This window comes from Venturia canescens, chromosome 9, assembly GCF_019457755.1.
Source record: "Venturia canescens isolate UGA chromosome 9, ASM1945775v1, whole genome shotgun sequence".
Lineage (NCBI taxonomy): Eukaryota > Metazoa > Arthropoda > Insecta > Hymenoptera > Ichneumonidae > Venturia > Venturia canescens.
The window spans coordinates 19,864,121-19,883,753 of record NC_057429.1 but is presented as its reverse complement, the minus strand read 5'-3'; the positions used below and the strand labels follow the sequence as shown (position 1 = coordinate 19,883,753).

General features: G+C 45.7%; 1 protein-coding gene across 2 annotated transcripts in view; it reads left to right on the top strand.

Moving 5' to 3' along the window:
- LOC122416074 (fez family zinc finger protein erm-like) overlaps positions 1 to 18,092 on the top strand; it is a 33,042-nt gene extending 14,950 nt beyond the window's left edge. Inside the window, exons 2-3 of one of the 2 annotated variants that reach the window (XR_006262056.1) lie at positions 13,497 to 16,079; positions 16,216 to 18,092. Coding sequence is in view for 1 of the 2 variants with exons in the window: in XM_043428753.1 (XP_043284688.1) it covers positions 13,504 to 14,910 (1,407 nt within the window). In the remaining variant the exon portion in view is untranslated. Of the gene's footprint in view, positions 1 to 13,496 lie in introns of both variants that reach the window. The other variant, XM_043428753.1, reaches the window with a different exon arrangement.
- The last annotated feature ends 1,541 nt before the right edge of the window (positions 18,093 to 19,633 follow it).

Sequence of the window (19,633 nt, the reverse complement as noted above, 5' to 3'; positions counted from 1 at the left end):
ATCGTCTTGACCCTTAGAAGCTTCCCTCGTCGTAGATAAGCTCATGCGTTCGAACTTTATTTCCGAAGGTCTTGAGTCGCGGGTCCTTTGCACAAAATTTCGTTGCTCCATCCACCAAGATTCTCTTTTCCATCAATTGTTTGAATTTAAAAAAAAAAGTTATTCGCGTCGACGAATGTGAAGAAAATGTTTGAAGCAACATTTTCTTGTGGCACGTGAAATATAGTTTCTCGAAAAATGTAAAAAAGTCAGAGAAACTCGCTTTCGAATCTCCAAAGTTTCAAACGAAATTCGTCAGTCGCGAACGAGTGTTGCTCTCCTAAACGAAACCAGAGATAGCTCGCGATTCGGATAAGATCAGCACTTCCGTGATGAATTAAAAGTACACTGTACAATTAGAGGGTGAGAAAGAAAAAGGCGATGTGATGGATCCGAGGCGAGATTTGAGAAGGAGGGTGACGGAGGAAACGTTATTCTTAACCATCTCGTCTTACCTAATTGTATACCTGAACGCCTCTGCTGCTGCTGTGTAGAGCGGAAACTCTCGTGACAGCTATATACTGTGCTCGTAGCTTCCGGCCACGTGGCTCCGAGTCTTAGCGAGTCTCGACTCAAATTCCATGATATTTAACTCCATATCGCGTAGTCCAGCTGATCACTCGTATAAATAAAGGAATCATGTCACAATAGCGGGCGGGAAACGGTTTTAGGCAAGAATTTACGAAAAAAAAACTTACCAAGCGCGTGACGTTGTTGCGTCGTCTTATCCGCAGAATTGTAACGTTTCCAAAAGACGTTCTGGAAAAAGGCGAAAAAACCAGACAGGAGAATTGAAAAAAAAAATTTTATTAAAAAATGGATTTTGCGCGCAGCAAAACGTGCCAATTTTTTTCTTTTGAACTTGGTGTTTGCTTCGGATAAGTATTATTTTTGGGAATGCCCATTTGGCATAAACTGGAGTAACAACCATGAAAATAGCAACAATTCGTACTGCCCCCTCCAATTTTTATTGTCGCCGCCTGAATAATAATAATTCGTGCCAGAAGGGGTGAGCCCAGTCGGAGCAAAAGTCTGTCCAATTTACCATTCTTTCAACGTTATTCCTAAGAATGTTGGCACGCGCCCCGCGGAGAATGCGAATGAAATCCACGAAGGGGCCAGCTGCTCCGATCGGCCTCGCGCCCGCTGTCGCGATATAGTTGCTCTCGGATATCGCGCTGTGGGGGTGGAGGCGAGGAATGGTCCCCTTTGCGGACGTCAACGCGCTCCTGACACCGGCCCCCGTTCCCCCTTCCGCCGTTTCTCTCTCTCTCTCGCTCCCTGCCTATTATGTATGTATAATATTGCTCGACATATATCTGTTCTACCAGGGCCTTTTTATGTCAGGCATAAATGGGCATTGGCCCGCTGAAAGAGCATGAGGTTAATACAGCGGGGGCTCTCGTTCTCGGTGTCGTACATATGTGAGCGTTTAACGTGAGATCGAGTTCATTCTATAGACGCAAGTTCATAGTCGAGCGCTGAGGTCACGATATACAGTCGGTTGTGCCTTTTTCAAATGACAAAAAAGCCACTGGAGGCTTACTTTATTCGTCGTATGAATATTCACCGACCTTCCCCGGTGCGAGTTCCTCCATTCCGATCTCGGAAGTGACTTTTTCCTTGTCAGTATACACTTTGTGAAATAATAGGATCGACGTTGCGTTTAAATGTTTCGACGAGCCTCGATTGGCTGTGATTACGTTGCGAAAGAATCTTTAGTTGCGGGCGTTCGCGAGGATTTGATGGAATCGAATCTCTCGTGACGTGTGTGTCAAATCATCGCGAGCTGTGTTTTGAAAATGATGTTTTGCAATATTCGCTTGTTTCTGGGTGTGTAACGACGGACGTAAAGAGTTTTTTTAGTTTTTACTTTATCGTTGATAAAATAAATGGTTTGAGAACTTCCGCAGCGTCCCGCGCGACGATGAGAGGTTTAAAAATATTTGGACGGACGTTCCTCGGAGCGTCGTTCCCTGCGAATAATTCAACTCAATTTCCGAACCTTCTCGTACGTTTATTTTGTGATCGGCGCTTTGATTTTTTTCTTTTTTCCATTCGAATGAAATATTCCGCCTCGATGGGGAGAGAGAAAATGCGGTGGCTAAAGGGGTGGGTTAAAATGGAGAAGCCGACGAAGCGATTTGTCGTCGGGGCGATACTTAATGCGTAATATACCGTTTAATCTCGTATGAAAAGGTGCGAGGGAGGAAAGCCACGAGGAGCGACCGCCAAGTCGCTCGCTCGGGGACGGTAGAATAAAGAGGAGCGCGCTTGTATACGAGCGAGGTTATATTCTCGTCTCGTCGCCTTGTCGACGTCGACGTCGACGACTTCTTCGCCGGGAGTGGCTCCTGGGAGACCCTCGCATTCAGCCGTCCAAGCCACTCACCAAATTCTCCTCCCTCCTTCCTCGCCCTCTCGCTCTCTTTCTCTTCCATCGTCTCTAAGTAGAGAATCGTCTAAGTAGAAGGAGCCATCGAGAGAGGAGGAAATCCCCGGGGGCTGACAGACGGGGCCGTCATATGCCAGCCGACGTATGTTGGGCCATTTTCTTACAACACTCATCGGAAAGCAGTGGAGCTTCGATCGGCAAACGGCGAAGCATCGAAGCGATTTCGTTCTGCTAAAAGCATGATTTTCGTGACGGTGGCAGCTCGTCGGAATCGCTTTTTCTCTGCATTCAACTCTTTATTTTGAATCGCAATATTCTGAAAAAATATTCAAACAAATACGATGAGAAATTTTGAAGAAATCCAAACGTTCCGTGGTCCAAACACAAATTCTTTTTAGCAACGTTTCACTGCAATTCATTTCTCAGCGACTACCCTTTTTATCACGCCCGAAACACACAAAAGCAAAGTTCAATAAAATCATTATTAAAATGGGATTTATGGCGAAGAAATACTCGTCCTTACATCCCTGAGATTCACCCTCCGATGTTCTGATCGAGTGCTGCCTAATAATTCTGAAGATTTCCTCCCCCCTCTCCGTGAGCAAACATCTCGAGAATTTTATGATAGCAGCTTTTATTGCCGAGCGAGGGCAATCGATTATTGACTGTAAGGAAGTTCGGGGACCAGCCAAAACTCACGGATTAATATTACTTTTTCGAAAAGTATTAAGTGCGTATGCACTCAACCAGTAAACGATCTTGATTTCCTTCCATTTTTCGATAGTTTACGAATCCTGAAATACGAAATGTTTATTCGTTCTGTTTTTATGAAAATAAAATTCACCGAGTTTGTTCCAGAGCAGGAAACGTCATATTTTTTTCCAATCAAACCCAAGAAAACGGTCGCACCCATTCGATTGTGTATCGAGAAAAAGAAACAATTTTCTGCAGTTCCTATTCTCAATTAACGAGAAATTCATGTGCAGAACAAATTTATCGAAAGACATCGTGATTGCGACTCGGTCGCGAGACTTTGTCGTGTCGTTTCGTTGTATGGTTTTGGTTCCTGAATATCTGCGGCGCAGCACATCTCATAATGGGCTTCTGGGGCGAGCCGCGATGGAAATGATATCGCGATATATTTGAAGGAGTATTACGAGATGGCGTGACTTTCGATCAAATGAGAATATAAAGGCCGGGGGGGATCGCGTGGATTTCTTGAGCGTCGAGCAGCCAAAGATTAAGAAAACGACTGGAATATTCAATTTCTGCGAGTCGTTATTTTTTATTTCCACCTTATTCCGTGGAAGTTTGAACTTCAGTATTCTCTTAAGACATAGGGAAGGCACGCGATACACAGACAACCCGTATGATTCTGTTCGATTTCGCCCGAGTTCGTATCGGAAGGGCGATCGATTAAGGGGGTTTCTCGTGATCTCTCCTTTCTCCTTAATCCCGTTCTCCCTCTTAATTTTTCTCTCTTCCCCATCTTGGATTCGCCTCCGCGCTGAAACGAGACGATTCGATATTACAATAAAGCTTCTCGAAGGAAACCTTCTCGAGCGCCGGAGCAGGCGAGGGGGTTTCGTGTCGGCTGCGAGCAAGTCGAGAAAATAATAAGGAGGTGGAGTAGCAGCACGAAGAAAGGTCTCGAAGCCAGCCGGCACGCGCCACTCGAACGATCTCCCACCTCAGCGTCGTCCTGCCGGTCGACTATTCATTGCTGCCGACGATGATTCTTCTTCCTGGGAGCAGAGGCTAAAAGCGAAACTCGGGTCTGGAGCTCCGTAAGAAAGAGTGTTAGACATACGAGCAGCTCGTTGTACGCCCTCGCCGGGTATTACTATTAATGCGCTCGTGTGTGCACGCACACACGTGCGGAGAGCTTCGTAGACGCACGTTAAGGTATACCGCTATCGAGTAATAGCAGAAAGACGTCCATAAGGAGAACAAAGAGAGAGTTTCTCGTAACAGCACACACGAGGTGGTACCACGCCCGAGGAGGAGGAGGAGGACGGCAACGACGACGAGTATATCGGATGATGCAAATGGCACGCGAGACTTCCGGCAGCGGCGCTGGCAACGCTTGTCCATATCGTAGTCCGTGTATGCACGCGGAGATCGAGGACTGGCATGCGAAAGGGCGCACCATCGGGAGAGTTTTAACGCGGCTGGCGTAGGCCATGCCCTCTTGGTCCTCAGCAGTCGATACGCGGGACTTGGCCGTATAGGTAGCGAGGGTTGGAGCGGAGGGGTATCGAGTTTGTCGGGCTATTCTCTCTCGTTCTCTTTCAAGAACCTCGGGAGAGGAGCCAAGCGAGCAAACGCGCCCGGGAATCGAGGTCTCCCGAGGGGTTTTCGTCAATGGAAGCGGAAACGCTCGACGAGAGGGAGAGAAAATGAGAGAGAGAGAGAGAGAGAGAGACGGGTGCGGAGCCAAACTCTGCGAGAGAACGTGCGCCTGGAGAGAGAAACTGAGGAAAAAGCCAGCCACAGGATCTCACAAGGATCAGGAGCACCGCGATAGACGACGTCGATGTCGTCGTGAACGCTACGCTGCTCCGAGCCACGCCGCGCTTTGTTGGCCCCGCTCGATTGTCTCTATCAAACCATCAGCCGAAGGCGTGGTCATTCGTACACACAGGACCATCGGCACCGCACGGAATCACTAAACACGCCAGTTTACTGCGCCTTTTATATCGTCTTTCTTAGTCTTTGAGCATCATCCATGCTGCTCGATCTTAATCGAAAAAACTTTGGGCAGTTGATGGTCAATAGTTTCTTCCGCATTGAGGACAATGAATTCGCTTTCAATGTTTTTCATTATTTTTATTAATATTTCTTTTTATAAATTTCGTGTCGATTATAATTATTTAAAATAGCTCAGCGGTTCTGTGACTAATCAAGTTTGCAACTACTTTATATTGATTAATTTTAAGTATAAATTTTTAATAATACTAATAAATACTTACATTGAGAATATTTTTATCACAAGAATGTAATAAAATTCTTTTAAAATATCATATAAGATCAAATTTATACTTCAATTTGATACTTTCATTTTTATTGTGCGAAAGAAAGTTTATATCGGTGTAATGCCATCGAGAAAAAGGAATTGTCAATTCGTTAAAAAAAGCGAAGCTACTATAGATGAATAAAAGCACGCGAGTCAGTCTCATAAATAAATTTGATGAAATTCCCGCGATTCTCAAATTTGCCCGAAACTCAATCAGTTGTTAACAGCAGTCCAACGTAATGACTGACATCCGCTTTCGACGCGTCAAAAACTGAAGTTTTTTCATTTTTTCTTTCTCAAAAGCCTCGTAAGGTAATGCTTTTTTTAAAGGAACGGAATCCGTGATAAATTTTCTTCATGATAAAAACTTTTCCGAAGCTCGAACACCGTGTTAAAAACTCAAAATTGCAAATGAAATAATTCAAAATTTTGCCCTTCAAGAGGCCCCGGAACTGTGTTTATCGTTATCAGGGAACCTTAAACTGTCATTTACCGCAAAAAAAGTGGACCTTCACCGTACTTTATTGAACGGCCGAACTACTTTATTCGTAAATGTTTTTCATTTGGACAATTTGATGGAAGTGAAAATATTCGTTTGAATCGTTCCAGTATTCGCTTGACCTTATTCGGGAAATGAATTGTATTGAATTGTTGAGATTTAACGATCAATTTTGCGACCCTGATACAGTTTTTCAAAATATTTTAAAAACGTCATTCAAATATGCTGTTTGGATCAGGAATAAAATCTTTTTTCGAAAAGTAATTTTCGCTTCCGACGTCACGTGACTCGAAACTATAAGGACGCAGAAGCGGTTATCCTAATAAAAATGGAATCGTACAGAAGAACGTGAGGCATATGCAATTTACGAAAACGAAAAGCCTCAACAATGCTGCAGACAGCAGCGACGTTGACGATTGTTTTCCTGACTTTTTATGTTCTCGTCGACATTATTTCCTCGGCGATATACCCAAAGATATATTCACGGTGGTTTCGTGTTACCTTCATTTTTTTTAGGCCGCTATTGTGCCTGCTCACCACCGCAGGGGCTATCAATTGTAATGAACCACGTATGACGTCAAACGCGTTGTTCCCTATGAAGCGAAGTGCACGTGTCGTTTACAAAAGCGAAGACCTTTTTACGGAGCATTTAATGATTCTCGTCACAAAAATAAGAAACATTCAATGAAAGCCGAAAGACTTTCATTAATCCGTGAAGTCCCTTTTGTTTTTGGGGTCAAAAGCTTTATCTTTGGTTTCGCCTTCAAGCAGGCTCCACGAATTTGAATTTCTGTTCCATTTAGTGACTTTTTCAAAAGTCAATCGAACGAAAAAACCAAAATTCGATTGTTATTACCGTCAAACGAACCCCTTAATAGTTAACAAGCAAAATGAGGGCTCGTTACGTAAACAGAGCTTCTGGAAGCACCAAAAAAGTGTGCACGTTTCGAGGTGCAAGTTTCTCAACGACCAGAAAGTTTCCCATGACTCCCGGCTGTCCTGACTTCCAAAACACGTTTAAAAACTATTATGGGAATAAACAGCTCGGGGTAGATTCCTCGTTGAAGCTACGAGAGGGGAAGCTGCTGGTCCCAATGAACGAGAAAAAAACAGTTGAGTGATAACGAGCTACCTCATGCGGTGCTCCGTGTTCCTTCTCACTGGGCCTCCAGGTTCCATTAATGGTACATTCGTACTCCCTGCAGTGGACCGCACAGCTGTGAGCCCCCCGTCAGTCTCTTACGTTCCTCGATTAAACGATCGTGCTGTTTTTTTTTCGCCGAACTCTTCAACGTCCTCGAGTCGATGGTTTATGAGCAATGAGTTTTGTATTCAACGCTCTTCGTGGTCCCTAGAAAAATAACGTTAAATTGCCCTCTTTTCCTTTAATTACCAGCACTTTCAGAAACTTGTCAACGAAACATTGGATTCTGAAAATGTCCAGTTTGAATATCGCTCGTGATATTCGTTGAAATTGATCCTCATCCAAATTGATCGCACATCCGAATGAGAGACTCGATAAAATGTAATAAAAAGCAGATTTTTTATTACGAGAATAGTTTGAAAAACAGAAAAGTCAATCGTAAACTTCACGTTTGCTTACTTCGACATTTTGTTTCTCCTCGGCTTGGCCCATTCCTGTCACAGCCTTCTGTCTTTTTATCAACACTTTTTTCTTGATCCATTTCCTTTTGTGTTTTCCCTTAGCGCTCTCTAAAGCAATTTTTTACATAAAAAACCATAATTTCAGTCTCCAAAAAGTAAGTTGAAAAAATCTTTTTCCGAATATCGAATAAATAACTCTGACATTAATTTAGGTGATAATATCTTTAACGAGGAAGTAAAAATCGACCCGAATTAGACACCCATAAAATACGATCCTTCGGGCATGATCTGCGCTAAGAAAGGAGGAGGCCAAGTTGGTGGTAAAACAAGTGTCACGAGCCCATCTCTCGATTACATAAGCTGGAATTTTCGAAGCAATTCGTCGGATGGGCTTAAAAAAAGGTAAGCCGCTGCGTCTGCTGCGAGGGTAGTTTCGCGGTCGAGTTATTAAAGGGATCACAACTATCACGTTCTCGTGTACGTACGTGTAAGGCTACGAAGGTTAGGGAAGGGTGGAAGGGTGTTGAGGGTATTGTGTCTGCTGTCATCCTCAGCCTCGGTCTTACTTAAATCCACGCAATGCTAATTATACGTCAACGCGCGGTTTTCGTTATCGTGGGCGACACTCTTCGCTCGCCTTCCTCCGCCGCGCCGAGTACGACTGTCATGCGGAAGGAACAATGGTGAAAGCGGTGTCGTACGACGCGGCAAGAGCTCCACGGAACAGTTCTAAGCCCCTTTTCCTCGCGGCACTTCAAACTACAGGCCCTTTCAAATCTTCTTGTCTTGCCGCTCAAACTTCTTCCTCAAACGCCGTTGACAGTTCCCGCGTCATTTTTCTAATTCTCACTCTAGCAAAGCTGCTCTAAGGCTTTTCGGCACGAAGCAGAACGATCGTGAACCAACGGAATCGATTGGCTCGTCATTCATTGGCCAGAGCGTCCTCGGAATAATATCGACGAAAAATCCCATAAACGTCAACTTCCGTGGTCGTAAGCCTTCCCATTTCCTGTTCAGAATCATCATGCATTGATGAACGATCATTGGATCGAAAGCTGTTAAAAATGCCGATTCTCGTGGCTCGTTTCCCGGAGTTGAAACACTGCCAAGCGTTGTTTCCGCCGTGCCTCGTCCGCCCCGGGAACACTGTCTTTTCCAAAGTAGAAACTTATTCCAGCATATCTCAGTGAATAAGATCCACAATGGAGATTCGCACCGCAGCACAAATGTACATTGTATTTGCTCATACAGTATCTGGCCGCTGCTTCGTGCTTTTTCTTATCGCCCGCACCGCACGGCTGCAAACTAAAAGTGGTTAGTTACCGGCCTGTGCTTACTTGGCTGCTCTTCGTGCGCGCTAAGCCACGAGAGTGATGGAAGCTTCAAGCCCACGAGGGAGAAGGCGATCAGACGGGGTTTACACACCATGGAACCGGTCCCAGCACTTCTCCTCGAGCTTCGCACCCTCGTTCTCGAGCTGCAGCAGCGTTGGGCGAAGTATACGAGCTCGTTCAAGAGGGAATGTTCGAGTGATCGATGGACTGGTAGCACGCGAAGATTTTCCCGACTACTCATCCACCGTACAAACTTGCCGAGTACAATCGCCTGGGTGTTCGGACCCCTTTTAAATACTTTTGTCTATATTAGATTCTTGTTATTTTTACGATCTGTAGCTTTGGACGTGGAACAGAGATGTCGAATTAAAATTTTAGTCGCGTTGCATTATTGCTTTGGCTTGTTTCTGACGAATATTTTGTGTTTTTTGTGGCTGAATTGGGCCTCTGGGAGGAGAAAAAAGTTGTTGACCTTCTCGATGGACGATCGTTCGATTTCGTTCTTCTCTTCACTTCTAAAGTGTGTTTACACGACGATTATACGGATAAAGGTCGGTCGGCCTCGCTAATCGAATTGGGAGATAAGAAATGAAGGGAAGTGCGAAGAAACGAATGATCTGAGGGTGCAAAAGATAATTAACGATCTCGACAACGCGACGAGTAAATTTGCCAAGCCATTTCAAGCTCCGATCGCAGCCTAGCTGCCAATCTGCACGCTTATATTATTCTTCGCTCGCGCTTCGGCTTTTCCTTAAGTCCTCGCGAACCGTCGCTGGTACGATCTGTGCCGAATAATCAATGGCGCCCGCTCGACGGAAGGGTAAAGCTGCTTTCGCTAATAGTTTGGCTGAGAAATCTTGATTGGATTCATTCGACCGTTTGGTAACTACATCGGTAAACTTTGCACATTTAGTATTACGGCGCACCTTCATTTATCCATTCCCCTCTCTCTTTCTCTCTCTCTCTCTCTCTTTGTTTCTTTCTCTTTCATTCTCCTTAGCACGAGCGACTAGAGTGATTAATATTATTATCGAGACTTCAAACTCTGAGTGAATTCGCCTAAAAATTTCCTGTGATTAAATACACAATTATTCACGCAAAGACACGACCAATTTTTATAGCAATTTCTCGTCATTAAGGGCTCTGCCCTAATTAGACGGACAAAAAAAAATACTATTTTCAAGATTTTTTTTGACGCAGGTATACATTATAAATGTGAACATAAAAAGTGTTGGGCCTTAAAAATACCCTCTCAAAATACACAAAAAAAACTTTTTTGTATTTATTTTACTGAATTTTCGTACCAGAAAAGTGGAGGAGAAGACAGGTACAAAAAAAAGATGGCTGTGAAATGTCGATAAAATCTCTGGAATGGATGATTGGAGAAAAAAATGAGAATGGTTTTAGATTCAATAGGTAAATGGCTATACCGCGTATCATACGATTTTTATTTTTTTCAAAAATGACAAAATGGCAGCGATTTTTCAAAAAACTACGAAAAAGCACTTTTTCCATCGTTTATTGCAAGAAAAAAATAGTTTCGCTCAAAATTTCAAATCTCGTATGAACTGTGGTAAAATTTTAACAAGGATCGATCGAATAGTTTCGGAAATTTGATCAACGAGCCGTCGAAAGACGTAATTTTGAGAAAAACGCGTTTAAAACAAAAGCAAGTATTAGCGCGTTCGGACAGCCGAGTAAACGTCGCTAAAAAGTGCACTTAGGCAGTTCAGATATTCACAAAATTTTAGTGCGATACTTTTAAATATGTATACTTTTGAAAAATGGAATAAAAAAGTGGATTTCGCAAAAAATTCAACAACACCGAATGATAGAGCTCCGAAAAACTCTCGTAACTTTTTCCTCCTAAAAATAAATCGACCCACCGGTTACACAAGTAAGTTAGAGCACAGGCGATTTGGTAAGAGCAATCAGCCTCAAAAGATACGACGCGTCCAGGCATTACGTTCCGGAGCATCGAATCTAGTCGAATTAAGAAAGCAAAATGGTCCCTCATGCGACGAATTTATTTAAGAGTCGCAGCAGTGGCCGCGCGCCATGCTTTTTATCGTGGGATTGAAACAAATTGATGCCAAATTGGCCCGCAGTGGAGGAGAAAGAGAAAGAGCGAGGGTCGAGCCGCGATCGAAGTAAACGTTGGAGTGGGAAGAAAAAAGGGAAGGGTTGGAGAGTGACGGAGCCAAGATACTGATTGACTGGACCGATCGTTGGATGTGCACCAGCCTATAACAATGTGACCTCTGCTTTCGAGCTCGCCTTCCATCTCCCTCACTTTAGCTGATAATCCACTGAGCTGAAACCTTGTAGAGAAGTGAAGGGAGGAGCAGAACTGGATGGGGAGGGCTGGAAGGAGCCGGAGGAGAAAAAAACCGAGAGAAATTCGCGACCACGAATTTTGCTCTCTTCGCCATAACTCTTCAACACTGTGCCCCGAACGAAATGTCCCTCGTAAAGTTCCAAGTAGCCTGGATCGTCGAGTCACGTATCGATGGATCCCTAGAATGTGGCTGCATTGGACCAATCCTACTAGCGGACGTTTCCATAGAATTTTTTTCGTTTTTCTTTTCGAAAGAGAAAGGGCGCAATAGTTTTGTCGAGAATGGTCGTCTCGCGTGTGCTCACTTTGGGGGCTCGTCCCCACAGAGGAGAGGATTCCTCTCAGTGCGCTGGGCCACAGAGAGCGATAAGTCCCGAGCAGCCCGAAATCACCGCATTTATGCATCAGTTCAGTGTGCATTTGAGTTTGTGTGTGGATTTTTTATCCTTCGTACGTCCGGTGTTTCCATGGCTGTATGGCGACTTTGTAGACTGGTGTGTAAGTACTGCGCGTGTATATCTCTTTGTCGCGGCGGGATTTCGTCGACAGTTGGGCGAGTGTACTGTAATGGCGCACGTTCGTGTGAACACATACGTTCTCCACGCACCGGGTTTCGTCGCTGCTGGTATAATGCTCCGGGGTCACAGGGTGCTAGGGGCGTTTACAGGGGTTCGCGTTGAGGTCGGGCGTGCGCGTTTGCCTGCTCTCACCAGGACTCGTAGCTAAACGCGCGCGGTGCTCGTCGCTCGCGCGCACCGTCTTGTTTCGCACCGCAGGGAGGAGAACCGATGTTGTCTGCCTCGACTTTTCGTCGCTCTGCTCTCTCGCTCGTTCTCTCTTTGTTTCGCTTTCTCTGGCTGCGCTGATTGTCAGTAGGGCTGGCTTTAGTTTCCCCTCTGTGTGCCAAGGCTTCGCGTACACACAATCGAAAGTTACTATAGCAAGAGCGCGAGGGGCGGAGCTATGTCGAGTGGTCGAGCTGCAAGAGCAGCCAGTTTATTACAGTGTGGTGCCTGTAACAAGAGGCAGAAAAATCACAGCTTCGTGCGGTTCGGCGACGCATTTCCTGCCTCCATTGCGCAAATAACTCTCAAAACATGCTGTTTCATCGCACTGTCTGTGCGCCGCGACGCTTTTTTTCACATCATTCTATTTTTTCGTCCACGAAGGAGTCCGATGACGCGGTTCGTCGTGGAATAAGCGAAATGATGAGCGCCATCGGTGCTCTCGATTGAAAAATGATTTTTCAGATGCGACCGTGATGCTTGCTATTCAAGCGTCAGCGACGACGTCGAAGCCAATGGGTTCTAAAATCAATCGCGATCCCAAAACTCCTTTCTTCTGTCCATTCTTTTTCGGTGTGTTTGACTAAACGACAAGGTCAGCTCGCCCACGGGCGAGTACACGGAGAACGGCGTTCCTTCTGTTCACTTCTCACGGCCATTTTGCTCCGTTTTACAGTGCCTCTCAACACACAGTACTGTAATTTCGACCGCCGTCATTCCAAGTCCAAACATAACGCCATTCCGTGGAGCAAACATTTCTGTTTCTGCAATGACGTAAGAGCCCCGACCATTGCCAGGGCGTATATGGTTCATAGCGCGCCGGGCAGAAGACGAAGAGACGAAGAGAAAGCGTACAGCGAGCTTGCAAGAACGCTGGCCAGTGGGGAAATGGCGAGAGAGAGAGAGAGTCTTCGACTTTGCGTGCTGACCATTTCACATCTCATTCAGCGAAACGTTTCTGGCTTTGCGTACTTCTCATACCCCTCGAAGCTTCAAGCGGAGTGTAGACGCTAGTGCTTTTCTGTAAGTCAAGCAGAACGCGGCCCCCTTTACCTCGTGTTGTTGATTTATACGCACACGTACATATACACGTACATAAAGTTCGCACGGAGAGCAGGCGCACCGGTATATGAAATGGCGAACTCGTACTTGAAACTCGACACGACTTGTACATACACCAGCGTAATAATGTACCTCGACTTCTCTCAATGCAGAGGCTCATGCACACGAGAGTGTATGTTTTAACGTGTAAACACTCGTGCCGACGCTGTTCACTCTCGCGAAGCTTGAAAAAAAAGTAAAAAATCATTATTGGCTGGTGAAAGCGTGCAAAAGCTCGATGAGCATAATTTTGCGTCTGGAAAAACACTGTTTTGTGCTCGCTGTGGCTTCGAACTATTTTATTAAACGCTTCGTTGAAACTCGTTTTTATAAAAATGCAACTGAATAAGTAACATTTCGTTTGTAAATTTGGATTGTTTTCAGAGGACTCATGATGCAGCCGTTCTCGTCGAGCAACACGATGGCCTGCACGGACACTCCGACGAGCCTTCCGACGGCGGAGCGTCCGCGTCAAACGTCAACAACCCCGACACCTACGGCGTGCCGGAACCTCAACTTCTCAATAGCGAAGATAATGGAACCGGACAAGCGGCTGAGCGAGGCTTCCTCGCAGCCCGGTTTGCCCAGCGGTCAAGGCAGCACGATAATCAATGTTTCGAGCAGCGGTGTGACGAGCGGGGGCTCGCGAATACTTCAACAAGCATCGCCCACCAGCGGCATATCGTCGCTGTCGTATTCGGCTCACTTGGAATCGGCCTTCAAGAAATACGTGCCGACTCTCAGGCATCAGAGTCTCCTCCAGCACTACCCGCTTCTGTATTATCATCCAGGCCCGCTTTTGCGAGGTTTTCCTGGCGGTCACGGGGCCGCCGCAGCGGCAGCCGCGGCCGTTGTTGCCGGCGGCACTCCCACGGGGCAACTCCACAACTCACCGCCTCCCGGTGTCCTCCAGGAAGCCTCGAGGCTGAGCTTGAACGGCAGCGAAGATTCTTCGCCCGAAGCGCACCATCACAGTCACCACCATCACCATCACCACGGCAGCCACGCCAGAGCGACTCCGGCCGGGAATTCGAGCGACTCCCCTCCCGCAGGACCCGCGCGGAAAAAAAGTCCATCGCCCCGGGATTCGAGTCGCGAGTCGAGCGCGAATTCGTCCGCGAAACAGAAAACCTTCACGTGTCCGGACTGCGGGAAGGTCTTCAACGCGCACTACAACCTGACGAGACACATGCCAGTCCACACGGGGGCGAGACCTTTCCTGTGCAAAATCTGCGGCAAGGGTTTCCGGCAAGCGAGCACTCTTTGCAGGCACAAAATCATTCACACCGCCGAAAAACCGCACAAGTGTTCGACCTGCGGCAAGGCTTTCAACCGAAGCTCGACGCTCAACACCCACACCCGCATCCACGCCAATTACAAGCCTTTCGTTTGTGAGTTCTGCGGCAAGGGCTTTCACCAAAAGGGCAATTACAAGAATCACAAGCTCACCCACAGCGGCGAAAAAGCTTACAAGTGTAACATATGCAACAAGGCCTTCCACCAGATCTACAATCTCACTTTCCACATGCACACGCACAACGACAAAAAACCATTTTCCTGCAAGATCTGCGGCAAGGGATTCTGTCGGAATTTCGATCTCAAGAAGCACATGAGAAAGTTACACGACGCCGGCTCCCCCGTTCACGCCGGACTCGGTGGCTCCACCGTTTCCGGACACGTAGAAAGCTCTTCCTTCTCCTCGATCCATCACGGCCCGAGTACGGGGCACGCCTTCGTCAGTCCCTTCCTCCTTCCACCGCCGAGTTCGACTGCGAGTTACCTGAGCAAAATGTTGTGACAAAACGAGAGCGTTCATCACTACGCTAGGAACAAGAATCATCATCAATTCCCGATGCTGCTCGGGAGCCACTGTTACAACAGCGACGTCGGCCAGCACATGACGCAGCCCATGAAGTAAAAGCGCCTCCTGACCGCTCGCGTCGGAGTGTCTCGATGCACGAAACCAAAGATCATAAATTTAGTTGAGAGAACAACAACAAAAATACTAGAACAATAAAATAACACGAAAGGAAAAAAAAGCTCGAAACGAAGCTCACTGCAGACTACGATTGTCCCGTCTCCGTGCGTTAATGCCTCCGCAGATAAAAAGCAGAGCCCGCGAACCGTGTTGCCGTCCTGCCGTTTGTTATCGATTTTCGCATCGCTTCTCGCCCGCTGACGAATCCATGCGTGGGCGTGCAAGCAGCAGAGATTTCGGACAGCGTAACACGACGAGGGATTCGGGGATAATTGGTCGAAGCGCAATAACAAATAAATGGGACGAAATAAACGAAGATAGGGAGATTTAAAAAGCGAGAAACAATAAACAACTTCGATAAAAATTGTTATTAATACAACTGGACGAAGAACGCGCGAATGTAGCGAGACAAACAATAGAAAGCATGCTCACCGAGGCGTAAAGCCCGAGTAGAAATAAGCCGCATTGGTTCGAACGGACGATTTCAGGGAATCATGTGCAAATGCAAATTCGCGAAATAGAAATCCTCCTCGTCTGTTTTATCCCACGTATAACTGTACACATATATATGTACATACAAATACACGTGGATACGTCGACGTACAAATACAGTATGTTGAATCTCTTTTAGTTGGACGCGCAATATGGGCTCGCGTTTGCAGCCCGGTATACACGCTAAAAGTAAACCCTGCTGGTTTGCGCTGATGGGGAGTTGAATCAACACGAGCTGCTTCGTCGCCCACAACCTCATCTTTCTCCCTTTCTCTCTCACCTACTCTCATCGCATGTTTACGCGTCTGGTGCGATGCGAGACCGGAGGAGGAACGCGCTCTCGCGCGCACGTCTCGTTGGAGAAATACGCGTGTGCATACAAGCGTCATCCCCGCGGGCGATATTCTGTAACCGATTACCGATTGGTTTACTAGACGATCGAATATCCGGCGCACACCCGCACGCTCGAGGTCCAACCGCTAGCGAGACATTCGGAGGTAAATAGGTTGGCTACGTTGCACGTAACGTTCGTCGGCAAAGCTTGAAAATCGAGACCGATGTTCCATCAATTTTTCTCTATTTGCCGTATATTTGGGTGTGTGCGCGTGTGTCTGTATTAATGGCAGTTTTCAGAATTCTAAGGATCCTTAATGCGGGCCCCAGACGCGGTGGACACGAATTTCGCGCCCGGATCGTAGAACCTGATGCCCTCGAGCTTGGTTACTTCGGTTTTCGCGTTGGAATCACAATATTTTTGAAAACCAGCCATCACTTGTCGTTGCCATGGAAAATTCCTGGGGACTCGAGTTTCTCCGTGGTCCAATTTCACGCTCCTCCCTGATGCAGGAGCGTCGATAAAAAGATTCTTCGCGGAGGCTACTAATCTCTCGATTCCCTTGTTTTTTGACGTTTTCTCGAATTCCTTCGATCATCGACCGACAGTTCGTCGCGTGTGCTTTCGAAGATTGTCCAATGGCCGAATATTATCGATCTTAAAACATCGCGACTCTCCGTGCCCCCTTAATTGCATCCTGAAAATCGATTTTCCGAGCTTCATTCAACGTTGCTTACAGCGAAACATGCCACGCGCTTCGAATCCTGCTTAATGACACAGTCCTTGATCACAGATCGATACTCAACGATGAATTGTTGAAAATTCTCAAAACTGCCATTGCAACGAACGAAAGTCGAGGACGACGCCCTTCGGTGTATACATGTAGCCGGCATTTTTCAATTGTCTGTCGATTTATAGAATATGTGTGTATATACATATATAAAAATATAGTTTTCTCGCTCTACGTACTTGTTTGTAAATATTTGTAAATATACTGTGTGTCTGCGTGTATACAGCGAATACACTTTTCGACGTGATATACGACGAGCGAGATTTTCATTATGTACACCGTTTAATTTTCACTGTGCAGCACACGGATAGACTCCAGATCAGTGAATCGTATTATATATACATGGATCGTACAGATATACGAATAAATCGATATAAAAATATATAAATATAGGTATAAATATAAATATTATATGTTTATAAATTTAGGGGAAAGAATGTATAAATCGGTGTGATAGTAGATTTAAGAGAGCCGTCTATTAGATAGCCAATAAAATGTTGCCCACACACTCTCACTCCGGATCGACCCTGGACTCACTCCCTTCTTGGCCTTTAGTTTTTTTTTAATTTATTTTCTTAATTTCAATAATTTCACGAGTTCTGAGTATTTTATGAAAAGCTTTATGAAAAGAGCTCAAATTAGTCAAGAATTTCGTAGGTTGGCAGTCTGAAAGCAAACCCCCAAGATTTTTAGATTTTTCACAACGAACGTTTGTCTTTGGCCCTGTTTTGATACGTTTCAATGAGCTGGCGGGTACGACGATGAATTCGTAGCCGAGAAATTCGTAGAGTAAGTCGAATAGACTTGACTTATAAGACGAATTTTTTTCGTCGATCCTGATCCCACGGTCTCAGTTGAAAATCTGTCAACTCCTAACGTTAATTTACTGCTTTTTTCATCCCCGACGAGACAACTGAAACTCCGTTCTGTCCACGCGTTTCCTGTAATCCTGGAAAAATAAGAGTCGCAATATCGAGAGAGAAATATGTTTTGTGAAAATTGAAATAAAAGACAAAACACGAATGAGACTTTACGAGTGTCGAGAATGTAGGCAGTTCGTAATATTTAGGGCGAGCGAGCCTGTGAATAAAGTAAATACATGAAGCACTGCGAGAATAAAAAAACGATATATGTTTATTAAATTAATATATGTAGATATTCGATTTAGAGTAGAAACAAGCGCGAAAAACGTAACGAGTGCGTTGAAATTCATATTTTTCCTGTCCCCCTCTGTCTCTGTCTCTATTTCCCTTCCCCCTCGTCTCATCCTCTCTCAATCTCTGTCATTCGCTCTCTCGCTCACGCCCAGCCCAAATACGAGACACTCTCTTGTAAATAATAGATAACCATGATCCACGCAATAAATTCATCGATACGAATGAAAAATCTGCGTTTCTTCTCGGAGTTCATTATTCGTTGATTTCTTCCTCTCCTCTGATCCATTAAAAAAAGCCGCCTATCGAGATGAGTTTAGGTCAAAAAACAACTTGGAAATGCTCCGACTCTTTCGTGACATGGAACAACGTCAGTAGAGTTTCAATTTTGAAATATAGAATCGAAAAAAGTAAGCTCGAATCTCATTTTTAAATGAAGTGCGAAATAAAATACTGATGGGAAAGACTTTCATGTGATTCGATCGGGTGTACGTGCTGGATTTTATTGACGAAGCCGAGGCATCTCGTGCGTGCGTAACAATAATTTGCAGTTTTTGCTCGATCCCATCTCCCAGGTTTGCGCCTTCTTTTTCGCAGCAAGAGAAAAATCGGGTGGTCCCCAGAGTGGATATCATCGTCGTGTCGATACCGTGCCGGGAGAGGCTGCGAGATTTAATCTCTCGTCGATGCTGCAGTGCCATCTACGTGCATGATATACAGCGAGGAAAGAAAGAGGCCGAGTGCATCTGTGCACTGGATAGCAGCAGGGTTCAAACCCGCCCGAACATCGGGCGATGTGAATCCACACACATACACACACACACACAGCAGAACACTTCACTCAGCCATTAGTCTCGATGGAATCTTCGCATTAACCTCGTGGAAACGAGCGAGATTAATCACACGTCCAGGAGACAGCGAGAGCAACGAGGCAAACTAGAGCAGAGCTGCGCGATGGTGTTTGTGAGTGAGAGAGAAAGAAAGAGCCACACACACACGCACACACGGAGATGGCTGAGCGAGAGAGAAGAACGTGCTTTCGGCTTGATCAATGCCTCAGATATCAGAGAGACACGAGCCATTCTGACGTGTATCGGTACGAAATCTGCGGATCACACCGAGTCTCTTGTCGCTCCACTCTCCGCCGGTGATGTGCTCTGCTGTCCCTCCAATTCTCGCTCTCTCACTCTCCCTCGCTCTCTTGCTTATACCGTACCTTTGGAGCACACAGCATCCACTCAACGGGGTTGGAACGGACGCGTTAAGGCAGATTAAAGCGAGAAGGGTTCGCGCGGACATGCACTCGATGGAAAATTGGGTTGCACTTGATAGCGCTTCGCGGTATCAATCTTTACGTGCATTTTTAGAAGTTTAACTAATTTTTTATGGAGGGAGGCACACTTCGGAGTCGGAGATGCGAGTAGCTTTTTCCACGCCCATTTTTTCGTTTTTCTTTGCTCAAATAACTGCAGTCGATTTTCTGAATGGGAAATTGGAGGAAAGTCTTCTCTGCGCATAATCGATACGATGAAATCGTGAATTTTTTTTCGGAGATTCAACTTAGTTTGTGTGCCAACGAAAATTTCTCTGCAGCAACGCGCCTTGGCGAGGACGCACTTGTACCCGAAGTTTGCGTAGAGCCCAGCAGGGGTTGTATACAAACAAGTTATTAAGAAAAATTTAATGGTGAAGATTTCTTCGTCCAAGTGTGAATATCTGGACGGGTTCACATTTGGAACTGATGAGACGGTGCGAGGGCAACAATTAGGGGCG